At 37.0% G+C, this 27,525-nt stretch overlaps 1 protein-coding gene across 1 annotated transcript in view; it reads left to right on the forward strand.

Moving 5' to 3' along the window:
- Positions 1–1,430: 1,430 nt before the first annotated feature.
- LOC141335536 (astrotactin-2) overlaps positions 1,431–27,525 on the forward strand; it is a 37,742-nt gene continuing 11,647 nt past the window's right edge. Inside the window, exons 1-2 of the mRNA XM_073841034.1 lie at positions 1,431–1,576; positions 11,682–11,849. Coding sequence (XP_073697135.1) covers positions 1,447–1,576; positions 11,682–11,849 — 298 coding nt within the window. The 5' untranslated portion in view covers positions 1,431–1,446. The remainder of the gene's footprint in view (positions 1,577–11,681; positions 11,850–27,525) is intronic.

Consider the following 27,525-nt stretch of genomic DNA (forward strand, 5'->3'; position numbering starts at 1 on the left):
TGAGATTGTGCTAATAATCGTGGGCTGTTCACAGACTGCTACAGTTAGGAACAGATTGTTCTGGAAGATACGTGAGATACTGTGAATGTTGCACTGTGAAGAACAAGCCAGGTGTGACCCCTCGAAGGAGTGCTGAACAAGGCAGAGACAACAAAACTAATACAAGCATCTGTGAGATGTTTGGAAGCAATCTACAGAAATCTCAGGTTCTTGTAGTTGTTTGAAGAGGAGCTAATTTCCCTTTTTTATTTCACCCCACCAGGCCTTAGTCGGGTGTATCTCACACCGTTTCCTAGACAACAGTTATGATATATTATTTTTAGGCTGATATTTAAGTCATGTCAGATAATGATGAAAACCCATTCATTATCTGTTTCTCTGCATTCTCAGTCATGTCTTAACAATGACTTTTCTAAACTTAGCTAATTAAAGAACAAAATAAATAGCGTAAAGAGTTTGTTTGTTTGTGAAGGCCGCCAATATGTTCAGAAGAATAATATTTCTTGCTTGTTGGGAGCTGGTGCTGGTATTCATTTTATTAATTACCTGTTCACTAATACATCCTGTTCTTTGACTTCAAAGCATCTGATCTTCGCTAAAGCGGTCAAAACCTATTTGTCATTTCTTACTAGATGTGGGTGTTTCAGAGTTTTAGTTTCACCTCTGTCTGCTGTTGGACTTTAAGCTTTTCTTTCTGTGTTACATAAATCTGATCGTCATCACTGAGCTTTGAGACATGGGAATAAACACTCTCACTCCCACGTCCACTCTACAGGGAGCTCGAGGATTCAATTTATAGTCAGGCTGTCCTCAGAAAGCATCAGGACGCTTGTCTGTCCTCGTTTTATTGTGGCATTAGAACTGCTCGCAGTATTAAGTAGTCCAAATTGACCTTTTATTAAGCTCCGCCCCTTTCCTGGTTATTGTTGCTCGCTTGTACAAGCTTTATAGAATGTTCTATTGGAATGAAGTGTTCTGAGAACAGCTTGGAAAATAATTGTATCTGCTGTATTTGTTATATTAGACAGTGACATGATTCAGAATAAAAAAAAAAGCTTTTGAGTGAACTCAGTTCTGTGACACTGAAGACTTGAGTAATGATGCTGAAAATGCACCTTTACATCCCATGAGTAAACTACATTTAAAAATGTATTATAATGAAAACTGCTATTTTAAATTTCACAATATTCCTGTTGTTACTGTATTTTTGATTAGCCTTGGTGAGCAGTATAAGTATACGTCTTTATACGTCTTACCGAGCCCAAACTTTTGAACAATAGTATTCATTAAAGAAAGAGCAAAAGCTTGTCTGATAATGGTGGAAGGCAGCAGTTCGGTGAGGGTCCAGTTGATGGTAAGTGGTGTGATGTGATGTAAAAACAGTAGGAAACTGATCTGTATAATCGTGTTCTTCTGTTTGTTCCCACAGGCTGCCCTCAGAGTCCCATGAGCAAGGCCACGTTAACACTGATCACCGTCTGCACGTGTGTGGTGGCAGTAGTGTACGGCACACAAACGTCCTGTCCTCTCACCGTCAAGGTCACGCTCCATGTTCCTGAACACTTCATCGCTGACGGTGAGCAATCTACAGACAGCCACAATCAATTATTCTTAGGAACATTTTTGTTGTACTGCCTTTTTACTGGCCTTTCAGTACAGCAATACAAACAAAATGTTAATGAGATCAAGATTAATTTACCTGATGCCAACTTGGTGAACTGTAATGTACTGTACAGTGCTGATTTTTGATGTTTGCCCACTGACAAAGAAATTATCAGTCTATCATTTTAATGGAAGGTTTGTTTGAACAGTGAGAGACTGAATAACATAAAACAATCCATAAAAAGACATTTCAAAAAAGTTATAAATTGATTTGCATTTTAATGAGTGAAATAAGTATTTGATCCCCTATCAATCAGCAAGATTTCTGGCTCCCAGGTGTCTTTTATACAGGTAAGAAGCTGAGATCACTTGTTACCTGAATAAAAGTCATCTGTCCACAGAAACAATCAGTCAATCAGATTCCAAACTCTCCACCATGGCCAAGACCAAAGAGCTGTCCAAGGATGTCAGGGACAAGATTGTAGACCTACACAAGGCTGGAATGGGCTACAATACCATTGTCAAGCAGCTTGATGAGAAGGTGATAACAGTTGGAGCGATTATTTGCAAATGGAAGAAACACAAAATAACTGTCAATCTCCCTCGGTCTGGGGCTCCATGCAAGATCTCACCTTGGAGTTTCGGTGATCATGAGAACGGTGTGGAATCAGCTCAGAACTACACGTGAGGATCTTGTCAATGATCTCAAGGCAGCTGGGACCATAGTCACCAAGAAAACAATTGGTAACGCACTATACCATAAAGGACTGAAATCCTGCAGCACCCACAAGGTCCCCCTACTCAATAAAGCACATGTACAGGCCCATCTGAAGTTTGCCAATGAACATCTGAATGATTCAGAGGAGAACTGGGTGAAAGTGTTGTGGTCAGATGAGACCAAAATTGAGCTCTTTGGGATCAAGTCATGTTTGGAGGAGGAGGAATGACCCCAAGAACACCATCCCCACCGTCAATCATGGAGGTGGAAACATTATGCTTATGGGGGTGTTTTTCTGCTAAGGGGACAGGACAACTGCACTGCATGAAAAGGACGATGGACAAGGTCATGTACCGTCAAATCCTGGGTTCTTCCCTCAGCCAAGGCATTGAAAATGGGTCGGGGATGGGTATTCCAGCATGACAATGACCTAAAACACACAGCCAAAGCAACGAAGGAGTGGCTCAAGAAGAAGCACATTAAGTTCCTGGAGTGGCCTAGCCAGTATCCAGACCTTAATCTTATACAAAGTCTGTGGAGGGAGCTAAAGGTTCGAGTTGCCAAATATTCACTGTTTAAATAAACCTACCATTAAAATTATAGGCTGATCATTTCTTTATCAGTGGGCAAATGTACAAAATCAGCAGGGGTTCAAACATTTTTTTCCTCATTGTATTTAGGAGACACTTGTATCTAAAGTAACTTAAATTGTGTTCCAAGTATCTTTACACTGTTTATTAGTTCATGCATTCTAACGAACAACCTTAGTGTCAGAAGGCAAAATTATACTTTGCTGCTTCACAACACAAACTAATCAGCCATGTCATTTTATCTTGCTGTTACAAATCTTTGAGATCTTTTATCTCAACTCGTTTTTCACGAGACTGTATTCGAGCACTTCACAGCACAAGTGGAATTCTGTACCGGGTGCGCTACTAAGCAAGTTTACTATGTCAGAAAAGCCAAACATATGGTTTTGTAACTGCATTAGTTTACAAATCATGCGCTATGATAAAAAGTGTTTTGAGCTCATAACAGTATTGTGCAATGAATCACAAGAGAAAACCCCTTTATTAAATAATAAAATGGTCTGTAGACATATTTTCTGTGAAAAGGATACAATTTTACAGTGTTTTACTCCCACTGTACTTCGAATTGTACTGTATGTATAGGTACATTTTTAGATTATTTTTCCAATGAGCTTATGTTGTAGTTGGCTGATGTTGCTGCAAGAACTTGTACTACATGGCCATTCTAACCAGCCAAACCCTGACTCTATAGATTCTGCCATACATGCTGCCCTAAACCTTTAGCAAACATCTACATCAAGATCGCATAGTGGTCACAAATGTGGCACTTGTGACCACTCAGCTGAAACATTTAAATGTCAATTTGGAAACCCTACAGTCTGGCACATGCATGCAACGGCCTTCGCAAGACCACAAGTGCACATCAAGTGCACTATTTGGGATGGAGCCTTGGTCCGTCCTCATGAGATCTGCATTATGGGTTAAAATGGTGGCAAAATATGTTGTCTTTTTTCCCTTGATATTTCAAAAATATGTCATGCCAGAACTACAGCGTAGTGGTTAGTGCACATGCACAGAAATGTTGCCTTTCTGCTGTGAACTATTATATGAATAGATAGATTATGTAGCGATTATGTACATTTAATATTTAGCTCAAAGGGAATCGAATATGATTCAATAGGGAATTTAAACAAAGTGCTGTTTTACTGCTGTTCAGAGTCGACCCGCGATTCATTAAACAAGCCGTGTAACAGAAACTCTGCAATGGATATTACTATCCAGAATATAGTGAAACCACTATGTATTAGCACAGTAGCAAAATCGGCAGTTTAAGATAGGGCTGGGCGATTAATCGAAAAGTAATCGAAATCGACATCCAGAACCTATAATCGATCAAATTTTTCCAGGTCAATTATTTCGATTACTTTCCCTTTAAAAACACTACCGCATGTGGAGTCACGTGACCCCGCTCCGTTACGTTACGTTGTTCCGCAGACATGTCGATGGAGAGCTTAAACAGTATTTATACAGTAAAAAGTATTTACAGGATATACAAGAGTAGTTTTATTTAGAAGAGATACTGCTTATTTTCTACTTTTAATATGAAAAACATTAAAAATAGTTTATTTTGTTTCCAAAAGTGCAAGTTATTTATTTTCACTAATTTAAGAAAAATGTGACTTTTCATTTTAAGCAATGTGTGCTTTAATTTCAGTTGTTCAACACTGATATTGAATAAATAATCATAGATAGTAGATAGTGTGTGTTTCCTTCAATTATTTTAAAATCAAGTAATGCACCCTTCATTCAAAAATCTCTCACTTGTAATATGTGAGCATATTTACTGTATAAAACTTGTCAGTGAACTATGAGGGCAAAAAATAAATATTATATAAATATAATTAAATATAATTTTATTAATAAATAAAATAATCATTCATTAATTGTAATCGAGTTAAAATGTTCAATTAATCGAGATTTTGATTTTAGGCCAAATCGCCCAGCCCTAGTTTAAGACATTAACTTGTAAGCACGAAACACAAGATACTTATCTTTTCTAATAAAATTATGATTTTATTGGATAAACCTAACACATACAAACTAATCTAACATAAACACACGCATTCACACAAATTGCAGAAAGAGAAAGTGAGGAAAGAATGAGTTTAAAGGAATGAAAATATGAAGCCCAAGTTTATAGCAATATGTGTAATTGCTTAAACCTGAACAACCATCAATCACTTAATTAACCCTCGTATTGAGTCTCTCAAAGAGGTTACTAAACTTTATATCAAATGCACCAGTTCAGCTCGAATCTGGAGGTTGTACTTGCGTTGCTTTTGTGTTAAGGGAATTCCTTTCGTCGCTCGTTCCAGAAAGGGGTTTCCTGAGGTTGCTGATTGGTTGGGAGTTCGGTGGTCGTTCGACGTGAAGTTTCGGGCGTTGGCTGATGATGCGGAGGTGTGCGCTGGTTAAAGTTCAGGTCGGCACAGACGTTTGGGGTCACAGCTTGCGGCAAAACTTAACTAGAACACGAAACTCTCAACGGAAAGAAATAAAAGAATTAAAGTAAAAGACAGAAGTGTAACGATCTCCTCATGTTTCCTTTAGAGTAGCCGCTGGTGTGCAGGCCAGAGAGCGTTCAAGAACGCTAACACGAAGAAGCGCTGGGAGTGAGAGAGTAAGGGTAAAAAAAAAGAGGGTTTTGATGGTGTCCTGAGTATTTAAACTCAGCTTTTGGACACATCCCAAATGGTGTCTTGACCAATTAGAACATTGTCCTAACTCGGGGTACTTCTGGTTTCTCCTCCCAAACCATAAATCACAATGTTATCTGATCAGTCCCGTGGTCCCAATTTTCCCGCTCTTGGCAAAGTTAAATTTGGACATGATTTCGATAACAAGACTAAAATACATTTTACAAAGAATTGAATTATAGAAACATTTCAAGAATGCAGTTTCGAGTTCAAGCATACCAAACACCAATATAAACCATTAAACTATTCAATAGTTATCGAAAGGGACACACACAATAAGTGATTAAAACATAACAGGCAAATGTGTGGGTGACATAAATGATAGGAAGTTATGCATAGAAATGATGAGTTGCTCATGAGTCCTTTTTAGCATCATTTTAGGTGCATATATACATCAATAGGCAGTTTTCTGGGCCGTATTGGGAATGTGAGGGTACGTTCTCTGAGCTGGGAGGTCAAAAGTTTAGGGAAGGAATCTCAGTCTTTTGTCCTCCGGGTGGGGGAGTCCACCAACCGAAATCTCTAATGATTCTCATGTGATGTTCAAGATGTGCATCTCTTTGACAATTAATCTTGGTTACTTGCTCCAAATTTGACAATCTCCTTCCTTGGAATGGTCAACAAATATCCTTTTGTGTTAATGTTGCAAATTCCTAGTTGGTTAGGTTTGCTTCAGGCTGGCTGGGGCCAGGGTGTCAAATGACACATTTTACGACATGCTGGGCCTCTTGTGGAATTTGGGTTTGTAGAAGTGTTTCAAAACTTCGAATTGAATCGCCAAAGCCATGGTCATATGAGTTCAAGTCTGCTCATTTCTGAATTAATAAGATATAATTGTGAAATTCCAGTCTCTTAAACTTTTGTAAGAAAGCAAAGAGATCTGTAAGATCAGCTTTATTGTAACAGTGTGTCACAGGGTGAGACCGAGCAGAGGTCAGAAGATATTCAGCTGCTGAAAAGCATAGAAACCTCCAATTAAAGCAATGTGATGCTGATGCTGCAGTTTAGAGATGCTGGGCCATCTGTCAGAGATGCTGTTGGCTGCTTTAACCCTCAGAGAACAAACATGACCAACATGTGCACACATACAGTACAGGACTGTGTCCTGCTAGCAAAAGCTGTGAGATGATCTGGCTATGATATGTTCTGAATCCATCCTAAATAATCTGAATGGTTTGGTGAGAGAGGGAAAAAATGAGAATAGAGAAATTGCAGCTGCTTATATTGGGATGACCTAAATTGCAGATACCACCTGGGCAGCATAGTCTGCTACTGTGTATGTCCCACATATTATTATCATTGCTCCTTTTATCTGGTTGTTGGAACCTCATTATGAACTGAGTGATTCATTTTTAAAGTCGTAATACACGCACACAGAGATCTTAGAAGATAAATTATACACACTCTTAAAAATAAAGGTGCTTCACGATGCCATAGAAGAACCTTTTCTGACTAAATGGTTCCATGAAGAACATCTAAAATCTGAAGAACCTCTCTGTTTCACAAAAGGTCAAGGTCAAAGTCAAGTTTATTTAAATAGCACCTTAAAAGCAACGAGTGCTGACCAAGGTGCTGCACAACCAAAATCAACTAACAAAAGCATTAAGACAAATAGAATATAAAATCATTAAAAATAAATAAGTAATGCAAACATCACAGGACAACAGAAATACAACAGAATATGTTCAAATTAAACAAAAGCCTGAGAAAAAAGATATGTTTTAAGAGACAATTTAAAAGAAGATAATGTAGGAGATGATCTGATAGGTAAGGGTAAAGAATACCAGAGCATAGGACCATGAACCGAACAAAAGGTTAAAAAAGGTTAAAAAAGAATGATTCTTTTAGAAACCTTTGAATGAATGGTTCTATGTCTAAAGAGCACCTTTATTTTTAAGAGTGCTTTAAAAGGTTCTTCACAGCGATGCCATAGAAGAACCATTTTTGGTTCCACAATGAACCATTCAGTCAAAGGTTCATTAAAGAAACCATCTCTTTTTTAACCTTTTTTATAATCTGAAGAACCTTCTTTTGCCACAAAGAACCTTTTGTGAAACATAAAGGTTCTTCAGAAGTTAAAGGTTCTTTATGGAACCATTTAGACAAAAAAGGTTCTTCTATGGCTTCATGAAGTGCCTTTATTTTTAAGAGTGTATCAGTGAGGACATCTCAAAAGACTTCCATTGTTTTTCAATTTTTATTGGTTTAACCAATTTTCTGTCATACTAACCTCTCAACGAACTCTCACAGGAACCTGCACATCACTGGATTAAAATACAAGTGTGATTTGGCTGATTTATGAGCCTTTTAATTAGTGAGGACGCATCATATTTCCTCACAAATCGGTTGTCATTAAATTCCACTGTGTTAACGAGAACATTTGGACACACACACACACACACACACACACACACACACACACACACACACACACACACACACACACACACACACGTGTGTTTGCTTCTGTATATGGAAACATTCCATAGACTTGTATTGTTATACTGCAACCCAACCATAATAGAAAACAAACAAACAAATGTTTACATGACTTTTACTAAAATTTTACATATGAGGACATTACCAAAATGATGTTTTGGGAGTTTTTCAGATTTAGGTCACTTCTGGGAACAAATATGTCCCCAAAATATGTTAAGTAGGTAATACACATACCCACACACACATTCCAGGACCCAAAATATCTTCATTTAGAAAGCATGTTTTCGAGGTGATTTGTCATACGTACTCCGGTGTGTGTGTCTTTTTCTTTTTCTTTTTTTCCTTTTTAGAAAGATGCAGATGATCTAAAAATTTCAGATCACTCGTATTAGCCCACACTTTGCATATAGCTTCTGCAACTGTTGTATAATTAGTATCAACATAAAGCTCTTACATTAGTCTGAGATTTGAAGAGGTCACAGTCACCAGCATCAGGTTCCTAATTAAACTGTTCGCTGACATTCAGCGGCTGATTGTTTCTTAGGGGGTATTCAGAAGGTCATAAGAAATGACTCTCTTTTTTTTTTTTTTTTAACACACACACATATATAGTTTCTCTAAAAACCCCCACCCATTTGTCAAACTCATTGCAGTCATGGTCCACTGCTCGTAGCTGTATATTTAGCTTATGCTATAGACTTCCTGTTTATAAGGACTTTTAAAGGACATACAATGCAATCAGATTTTACATAGAAATATAATGCATGGTCAATTTTGAGTTCATCCATATAAATTATAGCTATGGTATTAATAAAACTAAAAAAGCTTGCAGTGTGTATATTGCAATAATTGCTTGAATATTGCTAGCCAACCAAACAATGTTATATATTATATAGTTATGTGTTTTCTTTTTTCAGATATTTGTTGCACTAGATGAGCTAGATGTTCTTCTTTCTCTAGCAGTAACTTTGTTCAGGCTGCATCTCATCATAGTGGCATGTCGTGAAGTTCAGGCACAATAGCTGCCACGCTGTGTTAAATCCCTGTGTCTCTGCGCCGCTCCTGGGCGTCCCTGAGTGGGTGTCAGTCTGGCAGGAGTCCACACGTCCCGCTCAGCCTCCGCTCTCGGGTTTAAGACGGCAGAGAGGATTATGAAGCAGCAAAGCAATTTAATTTAAGTCGTCCTTATCTTTGGGAAGCGCTGAATTCACACATCAGCAGAACAGGACAGGTGTACACGTCATCCTGAGAGATGATGGACACACAGAGAGGGGGAAGCTTATTTAGGAACACTGTTTAATTCTGCTTTGGGGAGAGATCTGGGCTTTGGCAGATATTGAAGCGCATGTCCTGCCATGCTCATCTTTGTTGTTCAGTGTTTGCTTGATGGAATCGTGTACACTGATCTTAGGCCTGGAGATGTTTCAAGAGATTTTGACTTACTGGTCTTAGGATGTGTTTCAACTCTGTGGTTACTTTGCAATTTACGTTTAGAAAAGGGGCCTGTCCGAATAAAGCCTAAATGAATACTCAAAACTTCACAAATCCTGGAGAGCACATGCCACAGGGGATAATAAACATATTTCTAAAATAATTTACCCGGATTTGCCAAAAAATGCGTTTTCAGTCTAATTTAATTTATTTGGTTAAAGGCTTGCTAATATGTAATGTGCTAATATGTAATTTTCATATGTGCTTAAATGACTTAAAGTGATTGAACCCCAGTAATCACTGCTTGCAACTACATTTTTCAACTTTCTTTGGGTAAAAAGGAGCACTCCTTAATGTAACATTTATGATAACTATCACCAAACATCACATTCCCACAAATACTTCAGTGGAACAAGGCCTTAAAGTAAATTTTTTTTTCACAGTCAGCCCTACAATAACAGCGCATAGTGCTGGAACCCTATTGTAATGGTTAGAATGGCCAAGGATCAGCAGTCTTCACCTAAAACTGATCAGGAAGAGCAATCCGTAAGTCATAGAGACTTGAAATTTGGATGCATGATAATACTCATGCTGTTTACAATGTCACCAGTGCTTGCTCCAGTTGGTCTGACAGGGGAATCCTTGGCTCACACCAGACAAAACGCATTTGGTTCGAAATATTTGAGTATTTTGTATTTTATGAAAATACTGCTTTTGCGAACTAGTCCTAGGTTGTTGTTTCTTTCACAATCGGAACCACACAAGTTCAGAAAGTTTTTTTTTGGAGAGTGAATATCAATAATTATCAAAAAATAGAGGTTTTCGACTCACCATTGCAAAGGGACACCAAAAAATGTTCAAAGGGGCAGGGCGTATGTAAGAGCTGAATTTGAAGTCACATGAAAAATAATTACGGAGCTTGGCCACTATAAGAGGGAGAAAAAAAACATAAAAATGGCTATACACTACACAACCATTTGTTCTATCAACATAGTTGGGCCTGTTTGATTTATGGCCTTAAAGATCTGTGAGAAATTTGAAAGAAATCAGCCAATGGAGTTGCCGATAATGCAATTTCCAAGGGTGTAAACGATTGTATATTGCACTTTTTTTAATTTTTTTTTTTTATACACGTACACACAATATTCATATCGTAAAATAAACCTCTAAAATCTGAACAAATTTGCCTTTAGAACCACTGCTGTCAGTCAAATTGTTTGTTAAATGATTGAGAAGATTAAAAAAACCTACTGCTGTGAACTAGTCCTAGTTTTTTTTGCTCAGTCTGGAAAAATAACACTGCAGTGCACTTATCTGTACTCTGAGATTGGGCCACATCTGGACTGGCACTATAACAGTCATACATGTTTGGAAAAAAAATAAATAAAAAAAATAAATAAATAAACAGTTCATATTTCTAAAATAATTTACCTGGATTTGCCAAAAATGCGTTTTCGATCTTTTTAGGTGGTTACAGGTTTGCTAAATAATATGTAATGTCTTTTTTCATATGCGCTTAAATGCCTTAAAGTGCTTGAACTTGAACTGCTTGCATCTATATTTTAATAGTTTTATTGCTAACACTTTGTTTTGATAGTAAACTTTAGACACTCTACTAACTGTAAGTAATTGTACAACTCCATGTCAACTAGCAGTCATTAGATTATTAGCAGACTGTCTGCTTAACATCTGCTAACACTTTATTTTGATGTCTCCCTAACAGACATTTTATTGTCAATAAGTAACATTGCATTTCAACTCATTTTTCTAACCCTAACCCTAACCTAACAGTCTACTAAGTCTACTCTTGTAAGAGTTAATTGACATATTAGTTATAAATGAATGAGCATTAGTTGACGTAATTGAACAATTACAGGTTTGGTCACACTATTTCAGTCACACTTCAGTTTGGGGACTACAATTAACTGACTTTTGCCTCCGCAAACTTGAAATTTGCCGCTTATTATTAGTTAGTAAGGTAGTGCTAATAAACAGCCCGTATTCTACTAATATGCATGCTAATAAGCAACTAGTTAATAGTGGGAATTGGTCCCTAAATTAAAGTGTTATCATTATTTAAAAGTAAATCCTATACTAATTTCTTTTCAGTGTAGGGTGTCATATAAATGTTGTATGATGTTCTTAATGTTTATTTTCAAACGTGGCCTGTTTTTTTTTTTTTTTTTTTTTCTGCTTCTGCTATAGGAAGCAGTTTTGTGGTGAGCATGGGCAGTTACCTGGATGTCTCCAACTGGTTAAATCCAGCCAAACTGACCCTGTACTACCAGACTAACACCTCCACCCAGTGGGTGAGAGACTACTGCGGCCAGAGAACAACTGACCCCTGTGAACAGCTCTGCGACCAGGACACCGGTGAGCGAACGAGCATGCACACACACACACACACACACACACACACACACACACACACACACACACACACACACACACACACACATGTTGGGTTTACATGTTTTATGGGGACATTCCATAGGCGTAATGGTTTTTATACTGTACAAACCGTACTTTCTATCGCTCTACACCTACCCTACACCTAAACCTAGCCCTCACAGGAGATTGTGCACACTTTTACTTCATCAAAAAAACTAATTGTGCATGATTTATAAGCCTGTTTCCTCATGGGGACCTGAGAAATGTCCCCACAAGGTCAAAATCTACTGGTATTCCTATCCTTGTGGGGACATTTGGTCCCCACAACGTGATGAATACCAGGTGCACACACACACACACACACACACACACACACACACACACACACACACACACACACACACACACACACACACACTCAATTTGTACAGCTATCTTTGTGGGGAATTGCCTTGGACTTCTATTGTTTTTATACTGACCAAACAATATTTTATATCCACTAACCTAAACCTACCTCTCACAGAAAACTTTTTTGCACTTTTTTAAATTTTCAGATAAACATAATTTAGTTTTTCTTATCTCGTAGGAACCGCTGACTAGCCACAATTAAACAAAAAAAAAAAAAAAAAAAAAATCAGGTTTTACTTTGCTTTTATGTAACCTAATGTCCCCACAATGGAAGATAAACCTGTACACACGCACACATACAGTATCAAGACCTGATTGCTACTCTTATGAGGAAACACATTTATTTGCTCATGACCTTCTGTAGTAATCTGTGGCTCAAGGTCTCAGTCAGGTTGAGTCGGTTTGCAGAGTGTCGGTGTGATAAGCCAGCCGATGCCTGGGGATTGTGGGAATAACACAAGCCCGTTGTGACGTCTCCGGCCCGGGGCTTATGAGAATCACACTTGACATTTGCAGTTATTTTCTAGAATGTGTCTTTGTAGCTGCTCTTTTGCAATATGGTCAGGACCCAGTAACACATGGTGCTCTTTAGACTGATGCATGGGGTGAGAGTACAGACATTTGATTGTGATATAATGATGGATGAATGAGCAACATACTTCAAAAGAGTTAAATGAAGATGAAAACCAAACAGTTGACAGTAGCCACAGACTTTTATAGTATACTAGTAACTGGTTTAACCATTACTGCAATTAAAATGAACTGCGTTCTAGTGTAAATTTATATTAAATGCAATTAGTTGAACTTCAGATTGTTTTTTGACCCACTTAAGTAGGACTTAAGTACATATTTATGGTAATTTCAGGGTACATAGTTCACTTTTTAGAAGAGTTACGACAGGTGATTCTGTCTCATGCTAACAAGCAATATTTTGAGTGTTGCAGTTAACATTCATAACAGAATTGTGGCTGAAAACAGCATGTTTTAAGTATGAGTGCATGCTACTCTGAGTTTGTTTCCTGTAAACATGTTTTTCATTTGATTATATACACTGAAATTCAATTACTATTTGTGATAATAAGCAGCATGGAGCAGATAATGTCTGTGTTGTTGAACTCACAGTATTGCTTTCGTTGTTTGGCCTCAGTCTTTATGAATGTCTTTGAATATAGTTCATCGTATAGGTCTGTTGCCAGCATTTATTTTTAAACACAGTGAATAATAGAGCTCCTCCATGAAAGCTCCAAACTTGAAGCCAGTGTTGTGTGACCTGACATTTAGATGCATTATCCACCTCTTCTTATTCTCTTTTAACTGGCCTTAAAGTATGAGGGAAAAAAAAGAATGGGTCTGTATTGGATTATATCCCTTTCTGCTTTTAGCACATAATGTCGCATGAGATCACTAATGCACAGTCAGTGGTGATGCATGAAGCCACCTCAATAAACAGCGAAGATTAGATTCATAAATGTGAAGGTGAATCTGGAAACCAAGAGGAACGGCAATCTGAAAAAGTGCAGCATAAGCTAAGCGGCGGTGTGTGTGGGTAATGTGTTAGAAGAGTAAAAGAGCATTTGAAAGACAGAAAGAAAAGATGCATAATGCTTTTACCAAGGTGAAACACAGTTAAACTATGTTATTGAAAGACACAACAAGTTTATTGTTATTTAGTTTGGAGACCAAACTAGTGACTTTTGCTTCAATAAGCTCTTGAATAAGCATTAACATGTGCTTAACAAGTATTCAAAAACAGGTCATTTGCTAGTTATGCATGCATAATAACTTTTACTTTTTTCCTGTAGTTTTTTTTTTTCTCTTTCCTTAATGATCACTTGTGCAGTTCATTGAAAAAGGTGGAAAGAAAATGTTATATTTATTAAACATATACTAAATAAAAACACAGACAATGTGTTATTATATCTGTAAAATAAATAAATCAGCTAATTTAGTTTAAATCAAGGGTTGCATAAATAAGTGCACCCTTAATTAAACAAAGCTGTAATATTCTAGTAATTAATATGTCCTCCATATATTTAAGTATAGTGCTCTGGCCCTTCTTGCCACTTGAGTGTACAATTATTTGACAAATTATCTATCATGTTTCAACTCCTGAAGGACGACCTCTTTAAATGCCCCAATTGTTAATGGGGGGTGTTGATCAACTATTCTCAACCAAATCTAGAGTGTTACGGCTGAGTGCGGGTTTTTCACCTGATGTAGTCATATCAAAAATGCCTAACAACACAGAGAATGAGCCAAGAGAGACGTCTTCTGTTTCAGGTTCTTGTGTTATATTACACAATGGTGTATAAACTTATGACCCCATTAACTATATTTCCATCAGAATTAGAACATGACATAACACTGTGAATAAGGCACTGTTTCAATCCCTTGTGTTCAAGAAAACAAAAGGATCACTTCCTAGGAAACTGACGCAAAATATCAATAATAAAAATGAAAGTTGCTGTAACCGGTGAAGCCTGTGGCTCTTTTTTCTACATAATAAATGACTTGTGCCTCAGAGCGACACAGAGGAAACGCAGTAGCAAACACATTCATGTTATCTTGCGTTAGGAAACCTGATGTTTGGGAATGTGGAGGTGTGTGACAGTTCTGGAAGGTGATTATACCAACTCATTTTGAATCTAGAATGTATTTAGGATGTCTTTTTAGATTTTTTTTTTTTTTAATATCCCAAAATTCACATAAAAATAGGTGGATGGAAACTTAACTATTGATAAATGTTAACTTTCACACACCTTCAGCACTGACACATCCCTATAGAAGAGCTTTACTACCACTGAACGCCACTGTGGGAACCAGGGACATCTCACTGTATTACTCCTCTTGCAACACCATGACATTTTTGGATGCTGTTAGATCCAAAATGATTGACATGGTCTCACGAGACCAGAGTATGATTTCCCAAAAGTCTATGTTTTGTAAATATGGGCCTTAGAAAAGGTTAAATTAGTTTTTTGTGCTTTGGCTACAGTAGGTAGTTCCAGTGTGATAAACAGCCATGCATTTCACTTCTCTACATTGCATCTTGCTGCTTACGATGAAACACTCACTCTTTTCAGAGCTTTTGCTGATTTTAAGACACTTATTTGCATTTTCATTTTTTTAGGGGTTCGAGCATGCAGTGCTGAAACCCTATTGTAATTGTAAGGATTTTTTCATTATTATTTTTCTCCGCTAAAACTGACCATGCAGACCAAACCGTAAGGCCTAGAGATCTGAAACTTGGTCAGAAGGGATACTGCCTTACAAAGGCAAAGTGCAGTAACTACGCCAACAATGAAACTGAGAAAAATGCCTTTAAAGTTTTTACACCATATATGGTATTAGTTTGGATTTTTGTAGTTACTGCGATTTTGACACTCTCGTTTCTCTGAAACGGGACAAAAATTGAACCAGGAGACAAATTGTTGTCACAAAGCCCATTTTAAGATTTAACTCAATTTTGACCAAATGTTTAGTCAAGTCAAGTCAAGTCAAGTCACCTTTATTTATATAGCGCTTTTAACAATACAGATTGTGTCAAAGCAACTGCACAGTATTTAAACACAACCATAGTGTGTAAGTAACACATTATTGTAAACAATCAATTAGAAATCATGAAATCACAATAGTATACGATATCGCTGGAAAGTGTCCCCAACTAAGCAAGCCAGAGGCGACAGCAGCAAGGAACCAAAACTCCACAGGTGACAGAAATGGAGAGAAAAAAAAAAAAACTTTGGGAGAAACCAGGCTCAGTCAGGGGACCAGTTTTCCTCTGGCCAGACAAAAACAGCAGTTTGTACCAATGTCCGATTGTAGAGAACTCATCAGGTTCCTGTGGTGTAGCGCCGATGGCCATCTAGGTTGGCGATGTCTTCATAGTTACTGCGAGTAAGTGTAGTTACTGCGCTTTGCCTTTGGAGGGCAGTATAGCTCCCTGAGGGGACATTCTGACAAAGGCTTGCCCCAATTGGCCGAATGGGGCGCTACAGCGCAAAAAACTAAAATTTCAGATATTTTTGGCTGTAGCTCGAACACCGTCTCAAAAACTTTACATTTTTTCATTCCTTGGGTCACCACAAACAAAAGTCAGAAATTTGAGCTGTGACGTACGGTTTTCCCCGAAAAAATTACTTCTGTTCAAAACCTACTTTTGCGAACTAGTCCTAGGTTTTTCGCCCGATCGGAACCAAACCAATGCAGACATATTCTCTGGACACTGAATATCAATAATTATTTTAAAAAGTTAAAATTTCAACTCATGGTCGGATAGGAACGCCAAAACAGGCCCATTATTTTTTTTTTCTCCTACTTTAAGGCCAGTTAAAAGAGAATAAGAAGAGGTAGATAATGCATCTAAATGTCAGGTCACACAACACTGGCTTCGAGTTTGGAGCTTTCATGGAGGAGCTCTATTATTCACTGTGTTTAAAAATAAATGCTGGCAACAGACCTATACGATGAACTATATTCAAAGACATTCATAAAGACTGAGGCCAAACAACAAAGAAATACTGTGGGTTCAACAACACAAACATCATCTGCTCCATGCTGCTTGTTATCACAAACGGTAATTGAATTTCAGTGTATATAATCAGATGGAAAACATGTTTACAGGAAACAAACTCACAGAGCAGCATGCATTCACACTTAAAACATGCTGTTTTCAGCTACAGTTCTGTTATGAATGTTAACTGCAATGCTCAAATATTAGCCAATTGCTACATTTAGCTATAACTCTGGAATGCATTTAGATATATTCACCAAACGTGGTACATGTGTATAAGCTCAGTCTTTGGTCAAACAAAAACAATTCATTCAACTCACTAAAACAGTAGTTTATAGGTTTTCTAATGGATTCATGCTTAAAAAATTGCTGTAATAACATTTATAATCACATTTATTCAAATGTTACCATTTTGTTCATACAGACATATCAGTTTTTGCAATTATGCCAGATTATGATTACAGTGAAACCTAAAAATGACACATAAACACTTAAAATAACCTGCAGTAATTGTTTTGTTACCTAATATTTATTACAGAAATCTTTTATGTGCAACAAAATGTGTGTGCATGTGTCTATGTGTGTAATTATGCTTAATGAACATAATAGTTTAACCATTTTATTTCTGTGTATGCTTCTGTTTGTGAGCATATTCTCCATCATGGATGTCAGTCATTTATTTCAGCACAGAAGTCATAAAGGCCTTAAATGCTCGAACCCCGGTAATTGCTGCTTGCAGCTATATTTTTTCTTTTTTTTTTTTGTTCCACAAAATGAAAACTTAAAGTGAAGACCTGATTCAAGTTCATTGTTTTTACATTTCTGTGGAATATTTTCTGCATTTTCACACTTAAAACCATGGTTTGGTTTTCCTCTTGTACCGCTGCCCTCTTTTGTTCAAAGAAATAAATCTCCTGAGATGATTCTCGGCCAAGTGGTTCCATTGTTGTTAACATTAAGTCTGAGAATGATTCAACAGAGTATGTAACACTTTTAATTGTCAGAAAATGACTTCTCTTTAACAGTTTTGTTTTAACATGTTCAGCTGTTGATTAACCTTTATATAATTGTTTAATTTTATTTCGTAACTTCAGGATGGTGTGCTCATATTTGTAGCAAATTTGATCTTCTTTGATAAGTACATCTTTTTTTCAACATGCTTCTTTGGTAACTGATCAAGCAGACTTGCTGGAACATTATATTTCTAAAGATATATAACTCTAATATGTTTCCCAAGTAAAGAGTAATTGCTGAATTTGTTAACTTTCAGAAGATGTGTACTCATTTATGCTGAGTACTGTAAATAGTGCTCAATTATTAATAGTGGTTCTTATTATTAATGTTGAAAAATAGTTTTTGCTGCTTAATATTTTTTGTGGAAATCTTGATACTTTTTTAGGATTCTTTGATTAATAGAAAGTTTAAAAGAACAGTATTTATTTGAAATAGAAAATTGAGTAACACTTTCTATGAAGCCCCTATTTGTAATACATTATAAGGGGTTTTCTAAGGCATTATAATGAATGCGCAATGCATTATAAAAAAATATATAATAATAATAATAATAATAATAATAATACTTATAAGTGGCCTTTGTATGCTTTAAGTAAAGTGACATGAGAAACATGGCAAGAAATGAGACTTATAATACGTTATAACTATGAGGAGGTAATCATTCTCTTAAAAGCTATAACCACAAATAAGTAAAAATTATAATCATTAAAACTGTTCTTATGAATACTCATGAGATGATACAACATATTATAAGTTTTATTTATTTATTTTTTTTATAATGCATTATGCAATCATTATAATGCCTTAAGAATACCCCTATAATGTATTATAAATAGAAAGTGCTACCTTATTATTGTTTTTTTCATTTTTAATCAAACCTTTGAATGGTACTTTACCACATTTTTAACAAAACATTGTTTCTTGTTTCTTGAGCAGCAAATCAGCATATTAGAATTATTTCAGAAGAATCGTGTGACACTGAAGAGTAATGATGCTGAAAGTGCAAACGCACCATGGAGAGATTCCAAAAAAAAAAAAAAAAACCCCCCCCCCCCCCCCCAAAGTGCCAGGATACTGTTCATATAACTCAGATTGGATTCGTCGGAAAGAAGGAAGTCATATACAAATTTTCATTTTTGGGTGAACTAACCCTTTAACATTCACATAGAAAAGAGTTATTTTAAATTGTAATGATATTTCACAATATTCTGTTTTTTATTGTAATTTTGATTCAATAAATGGAGCCTTGGTTAACAGAAGAGACTTTAAAACAATATTCCACTCTTACATTCATTTTTCTTTTCTTTTTTTATCTTTTGTTACCAGTCTTTGTAAAAGTTGGTTTCCAATACCTTGAGCAGTATTTTAGCAGTGAGTGTTCTGCAGGCTTTTCATATGAATGGCAAAGTGCTCATCCTCGCTAGAGAGGTTACAGGCTGACGGTGTGACAAGGTCTGCTGTCGAATTTCAAATCGGTCCTAGCAGGACTTCAGTCTATCAGAGGTGTGACTGTGGGAGGATTCGAGGAGGTTGAATATCAGTCAGGCTCTCAGCGTTCTGGATTGCATACGCTGGGAGGATGGCCTTTAGTCTGTTTCAATAGTCCTGAGGAGAGCAGGACAAAGATTGTACCAGAATTTGAGGCTCTGTCCCAAGTGCCACCTGCAATAAAGCTTACAAGATCAAAAAGATCATTGGTTTGATTTCCAGGAAAAATGCATCGTGATAAAATGTAGACTTCAGTTATATTGCCTTTCTCCAGTGTCTGCACTATTTCTCCCCAGGAGTTATGATCAATAAAAATGTCTTCATGCTCTTTTAAACTACAGTGGCAGGACGCTTCCAACCTCGGGTACTTTATGTCTTTTTGTTGTGGAGGTTTCTGGTAGTTTGTTGTTGTTCGTTCGTTTTTTTTTTTTTTTTTTTTCTTCTTCTTCAGCTGTGGGACCAGCAATGCCACCTTGTGGACCCATTTGTTACACTAAGTAGTACCAGGCACATTGGCAAGCTGAGCATATGTGCTGTTAGAAAAAATGGGCCTCTCGTCTGCAATGCTCACATACCTCTGCTGAATCTGTATATTCAAAAAGTTTATATTATGACCATAAAACAGTTTTTCATATGCATGGAATGCTATTTAATCATTCAAGTGTACCTGTGGCCTACTTTTGTTTATGTGAGCTGTTCAGTCTAGATTTATCACTAGACATTACAGGTTTTCAGATGGTGCACATTAAATATGATTAAATAATGGTGTTATAAAGTAAACTGAATATATAACTTTTTTGGTAAAAATCTTTCTTTCAGTAAAAATTTTATTTTAGTTATTATTATTTTTTATTTTTTTTTAACCATGCACCATTAAAAATTACCAGGATTTAGCAGCAAGCTTTTGAAATAAAATAATTTATGCAACTGAACTAATTTTAGATTGCTTTAATTTTCTTACACATCACAAAAAAAAAAAAAAAAAAAAAATGATGATACAATTAAATCATTTTAAATAAATATATAAATATATTTGTGTCTTTCCTGGGATTCGGTAACATTTCAACTCGGAACAGTTTTTTTTTGTTTGTTTTTGTTTTTGTTTTGTTTGTTTTTTTCAACAACATATGATTTATTTTCTAAATACCCCACATAATTATTGTTAAACCTCCCAAAAAAAAAAAAAAAATCATATTTCCCCACCTTTCCCACCAGACATTAACATTTTACTATTTTTTAATTGTATTTATTTACTTAATTACTTATTTATTTTATTATTATTATTATTATGAATAATTTAATTATTTTTTTTATTCCCTGTAACAGACAAAATGGGACAAATATTACCAAATCCCATGAATGACCCATTTGATATATGCATCTATAAATATATTACCAGTTATTTATATATTTATAAAATAAGTTTATTTCTTTTCTTTTTTTTTTTTGTTAGATTTACATTTAAATCAATGAGCACATGCCAATCTACATTTAACTTACTGGATCATGCAGAGTATTTATGAGTCTTAAATAACATTTTCTCAACAAGGAGGCGGAAGAGGCTGCTCATAAAGGCCGCAAGAGTCAATGGTTCGGAGAGCAATCAAAAGTCTATTCAGCGTTTGTGGAGTGATGGTGTGGAATCAGTGATTTGCCTGATGCCACATGCTTTTTCCCATATTTAAGTGTTAAGGATGGCACAGGAGCTCTCGAGATATTGTTATGTTAATGAGAGAGAGTTCTCTCCGGTTCCGTACAGAGAGCGATTTTGAGCTTAGCATCAGCTGAATGCTCGGTCAAGAGCTGATGCGTTGCTCTCTTCATCTTGAACTAGTTGAGTCCTCTTAGAATCTCTATTTCATCTGCTCACTCAGCCATTTACACTAGACTCCAGGATTGCAGAAATCATGTCTAATCAGAACAGGAGCAGAATAAAGAGACAGGAGAGTCTTATCTTATTTCAGAACGTAACTATTTTAAAAAGCAGTTCACTGCAAATCTTGTCATAACTCATGAATCTGCATTACATATGGCAGTAGTATGCTTTATAGTGCATAAGTAATGTCTATAATCGTTTAATAGCCATAAAGAGAGCAAGGGTTGTAATATTATTGCAGTAGTTAAATACAACAGTTTATGTGTGCTGTTCAGAAACACTGGCTAAAAGCTAATCAACTGCAGACTAATCAGCTCTGAGTTCTCAGCCAAAGGGAACAATAATAGAATAATGGTGACTTTCAAACTAAACACTTTTCATTTACATCTGTTTATCCCACAATGCAGTGTGATTATGTTGTTTGTTTATTTTAATTTGTTGTGTTATGAAGAAAATTGACCTGGCCTGGTCAATGCATGGTTAAACAATTAACTATAAATTACATATAGTTAGTCCCAGAATCTCACACCATACTGAAAATATAATTTAAACACCAAAATAAATAGAAAGCTTATATGATAATAATTTAAGTAAGCAAACTGATCATTTTTGAGATCTCTGTGCCAAGAAACCAGAAGTTTATTAATTACACTATTGTAATTAAACAAGTCACAAAATGTCAGTAGGTAATAGCAATATAAATGGTCGATTGCTAAATGCTGAGGGGGAAAAAAAAATAAATAAAAATAAACCTGCCTAAACGATGACGGTAACAATCAGTGAATAGTTTTTGAGTATGAATGGGTAATTTTGGGTAGAAAATAAACTCTAGGTGTTACAAAAAAGCAAGTTAGTTAACCTAACAACAAAAGCAACCATAAAACAGTGTAGAAACATCTCGAAAAGAGCCAAAAATGTAACCTTAATAATTATTCATGCGCACAAGATCATGACTTTGATATTTACTTAAACAATCTTTGTAAGAATAACAAAAAATTCCAAGTAAAATATACTTATAAGTTAATTTTTTTTAATTCTACAAGCTTAAATTGCGCACTAATATTGAATTTAAACTAATTCAATAATAATTAACTAATTTATTTAATGTAGAAAATACATTTGTTTTTCTGTATTATTTACCTTACCACAGAATCATTTTTATCAGTGTTGATTCCAGTCATATATTAATAGCTGAAACAACTTCCAGAGCAGTTTTGTGTAATACCAGTATGTTTCTAATCTAACCACAGTCTTTATTCTTCACCACAATGGAAACCTCCTATTAACATTGTGAAAGATCATTTAATTGCTTTGAGGCAATGAATATACTCAGATTCTCGGAGTGTATTCAAATTGTTTACAGCATGGACCTGTGCAGTACTTAATACTTATTAAAGAGCAAAGGGAAATGTGTGGTATTCATGTTGTGACATCAGCATTGAAATGCCATCCTTTATCCTTTTGTGCTGTGGAATCTAGAGGGTCCTTAAGAAGACTCACAACAAGCGTTAAAAGCATTAAACTGGAACATTTCAGGCCAAGCACCACCAGTTAGACACTTATGTTATAATTACAAATGTATAAATGTCTGCATTACATTATAACATACCTAATGAAAGTATTTCTATACATCAAAGACTACTAAATAAAATAAAGTAAAATAAAATAAACAAATAAAATGTATCATTTATTCTAAAGAGCATTTGGACGTGACTTACCAATGTTTTTCTGTTTATAAATTGAACCACTCATAGCTTCTTGGCTGACTGAAGAATGTGTAACTTTCACATTACATAATATCATCTGTCATATAAAATGTTAAACAAGATGATCGGTTGGTAATTAATCACAGTAAAATATTCACAATGTCTGATGATGATCTCTAGCTGATGCTTAATTTGACTCTTAGAGCACATGGTCTTGTTTTAATAGTCTTATCTCAGATGAAACACGGTAAACACAGCCCCGATGTCTCTCACATACAGGCTATCTTTGTTTATTGCTGCAAATCGGTATGAGACAGTTCCAGGTTGTCAGGCATACGCGCGCCAGAGTGAGAAAGAGCAGCGAGTGCTGATGAGCTGTCATAAACAGGAAGCCAAATCTAAATTCATTTCCTGCTGCTGTGATCCTGCAGAAAGCCACCCAATGAAAGTCAAATGCTTCAGCGTTAGATAAGACGCAGACTGTGGGACAATACAATTGATGCCACAATATAAATAATGAAAATCACAGCATGAAATGGTGTGGTAGAGAGTACCATTGCAGGAAAAGTAAACAAGAACAGCCGATACATGTGCATGATGTGAAGAGTACTACATAATGTCACAAATGTTTTTAAAATAAATGTTGTTCTTTAGAATTTTCTGTTCATCAGAGTGCTTAAATCTATCACAATTTCCATAAAAAATATAAAGCAGCACAACTCTTTTCCTGGGCAAGCCCCCAGTTGTTATCAATCGGGGGCTCGTCCGGGATCTGAACCCAGGTCCTTATACCCCCACAAGTTCAAAGCTGCTAATGAATGCTAATTTTGAAATTGCCATGTTACAAACAAATTTGCAATTTCTAGGAGTAGACAAACACACTTCTAATTGTCTAATCTTGACAAACAAACAAATAAGCATACAAAGATGAGACAGACAAGCCCCCAGTTGTGACAAACCTCCACAGTCTATGGGTGATAATAATAGTCTGTCACACCCCTTTGGACTGTTCATGTTGGTTTCTCCCTCTTGTGCCCATATATGGTCCTTCCTATTCCTGTCCTGGTCATGTGTGCTTATTAGTTAATCACCCATACCTGTCCTTGGAGGATGACAGCAGCCTTATCCAGCTGCTCTACACAGACGTTGTGCAGATAGACCTAGAGAGAAGCTCCGTCCACCGTACCATCAGACCGTGAGCTTAGTCTAGATCTGGGACAGCTGAATTTAATAGACTTTTTTTTCTCAGAGGTCATCACAGATTCAAGTCAAGTTAACCCACCCACCCACCCTTCCTCTGTTATCTCCTCCTATCGTCCCTACTGCATCAGTCCCGCCACCGCTGTCTGCTGACAGCCCCACTGCTCACCCTCAGCCCACCATCTGTGCGGGTCTGCCAGTCTCCATCGGCGTCATAGCTGGTGGATCCATCATCTCTGCATCCAGCCACTTAGTCCTGGACACTGCCTTGGCCCTCTGACCCAGCGGCTCCACCCCAGCTCTCCCAGCTCCCTCGTCGCCACCTTAGGGACACTAGCTCCACTGGTCTCACTCATCTCTCTGGCTCCGCCTTGGCTCTGCCTCCACCATCACCACAGGACTCCACTCCTCCGGTTGCTTCTCGTCGCTGCGTCCCATTGGCTACGTTGGGCTCCTCCCTCCCTCCAGCTCCACCTCAGTCCTCTGTCACTTCAGCTCCGCTGTGGACTTCCGGATCTCTGCCTCCGCCTCGGTCATCAGAGCCTTGGGTTCCGCCTTGGCCCTCCGGATCCTCTGTGTTGCCCAGGATCATTGGCCCTCCTGTCTCAGCCTTGGGCTCCACCTGCTCCACTTTCATCGGTCGACCCCATGGAGTTGTCAGCCCTTCCTCCACCATGGCCCCTCCCTCCGTCGGCTCCGCCGTAGGCTACCATCATGGCTGCAGCCTGGGTCTCACCTGGCTCCACCTACTTTGGGTCCCTTCTGTCTCCACCATGGCTCTTCCCTCTGTCTGATCTGCCCTGGACCCTTCTGTCTTCTCCGTGGCTCCTCTCTCCATCTGATCCTTCTTGGACTCTGTTGCTCGTCCTCCTCCCGGGTATCTGTCCTCCGCTAAAGCATTCTCACATACAGACTTCCTGTGCTCATTTCTTTTTTCTATGGCGCAAGGTCACGCCTTCCGTGAAGGGGGGTGGGGGTGTCACAGCCCTTTGGACTGTTCATGTTGGTTTCTCCCTCTTGTGCCTATATTTGGTCCTTAATGTTCCTGTCCTTGTCATGTGTGCTTATTAGTTAATCACGCACACCTGTCCTTGTACCATTAGCATCCCTTTTATTAGTTGGTTCAGTTTTGTGTTTTATTGTCTGGTCTTGTCAGTGCATACATGTTTACTACCCTCTCTGTGTAGTTATCTGTGTGGATTATATTAAAGACTTTGCCTTTGACATTCATCTTCATGTTGTGCTCCTTTCTATACGTATTGTAATATAGTCCATGGGTGAAATGTTTATTTTATTTGCATCTTTCTAAATGATTTTTAAAGGATCACGTGACACTAAAGAGTAATAATGCTGAAAATTCAGCTTCGCATTAAATAAATAAATCGGATTTTCAGATATATTCACATAGAAAACTTTCACAGTATTACTGTTTTTACTTTATTTTTGATCAAATTAATGCAGCCTTGGTGAGCAAAAGAGACTATATATTATATTATATTTATTTCTAAAACAGTTAAAAAAATCGTAATGACTGTATGTTGGAGAATAATTTTAGTGCTTATTACACATCACAGCATACATGTTTGCGCATTATGAGGATGAGTAATTAATCACTGAATTTAAATAAATAAAGAGGTGTGTTTAAGCGACCTGAGCGGCACTGTGCTTGCGCATCTCGCATGTCCTGCCGTGACCGCAGCTAGGCGGGGTATTATCATACACTTCTGTCCGCGTCGAGCAAGATGGAGAATTGGCTGATAGAAGCCTCTTGTCTTTCCACACACACTGAGTCTGTGAGAGAGCGTTCAGCCGGCCGGGCCCGACGCCAGCACAATCTCGGCCCACAACCAGCTTTTGATTAAACCACAAGGTTATCAGCTCCGATTCTCTGCCCTGCTCTCCTCTCTCATGGGCTGCTTCAGAAATATAGGTTTTGCTCATGACTTAATAAAAGCTAGCCAAGCCTCTCTTGTATTCATCTACTATAAATATTCCTTGTTTGCACTCTCTCACTCTCTCTCTCTCTCTCAAACAAAATGGACAAAATGGTTCTGTCATTTCATAGTGTTCAGAGTTTATCAGCCCTATTTTCTCTCTCTCTACTCTTGTCTATATGTCTTTGTGGGAGTGTAACATGATAAATCTTCTCAAGGTCCATAGGCAGAATTGCTTCTCTCAGAATTGTGTAACACCGGGAAATATTCATCAGAACAACAATATCCATTTCTCTGTGCCCACGCGCTGAACCTTGAAATCAGAAAATTGCCCATGCGGCCTTTCATGAGAAACATTCTAATGAAAGCATCTATTAATCACCAGTTCAGATATTAAAAGAAAAAAGAGCCGCGACAATCAGAATTATTTTAGTTGAATATTTTTCATAATCATTTAAAGAGTTCATGAAATGGCAAGTCAAAATTTGCTCTACAGTATGAACATACCGCAGGTCTCTCTTAAAATATTTTTTCTACCTTTCTGAAATACTAGGATTTGAAATTAGGAGAATCATAACGTCACAATTTCACCTTGATGTGCCCTTAACGTGCATCATCAAATGTAATTAAGGAGGTGTTTCTGAACAAATCATGCATGTCTATCAATCACAGGATAAAGAAAGTTTTTTTTTTTTTTTGATGCAAAAAAAAATGTTGCAAACTTCATAAACTAACATTGAGAACCATTTGATGTGCATCATGACCTGTGATGGACGAAAGGGCTTGTGTACAGACATGCTGCTGTTTCTGCATTAATGATTCAAGCCAGTGACTAAACGATTAACTTCACACTGTTTCTGTTAATGGCATGAAAATCAACACTTTCACCATTAGTTAGTCTTGGTAGCTGTTATAGTAAAAATGCAGTAAAAGTCAGAAAACAGACAGTTCCAACATAGGCTCATTAGAAATGCATGCCTCTATATATATTTCAGCAAAACTGAAAAAAAAAAAAAAAATCACTGAAGTTTCTAGTTGAAATGAACCCTAGAGGCAGTAAAACTCTTGACAACTTTTATTCCTTTGCACACAAAGTATGATTTACCGGTACAAAGTTTTGATTAATAAAACCAAATGTTCACACAATTACTTGCAGAATATTGTTATGACTTCAAAACAGTTTTAACACCCTGAGCAGTTTGAAAACTGATACTTTTGAACATTGTCGTCGAATATATACGTTCATATGCACAAGTTTTTTTTTTTTTTTTTTTTTTTTTAATTCAGTAAATTTGCTCGGTAGTTCTCGCAATACGGCGTTGCACTAGAGTGAAGAAGAGCTCTGGTACAAACCCCATTAAACTATGGTTTGGCAAAACAGCTCAAATCTGCATAAAGAAGGCAAAATAGCATGGCTGCATCAACAAATGCATTTTATAGGTTTAGGGTTGGTTTTGCTGTAGGGGATATTTCCAACACAATAAAGCATTAACCTTTAGCAACACTACCAGGATATTTC

Source organism: Garra rufa, chromosome 5 (genome assembly GCF_049309525.1).
Source record: "Garra rufa chromosome 5, GarRuf1.0, whole genome shotgun sequence".
NCBI lineage: Eukaryota > Metazoa > Chordata > Actinopteri > Cypriniformes > Cyprinidae > Garra > Garra rufa.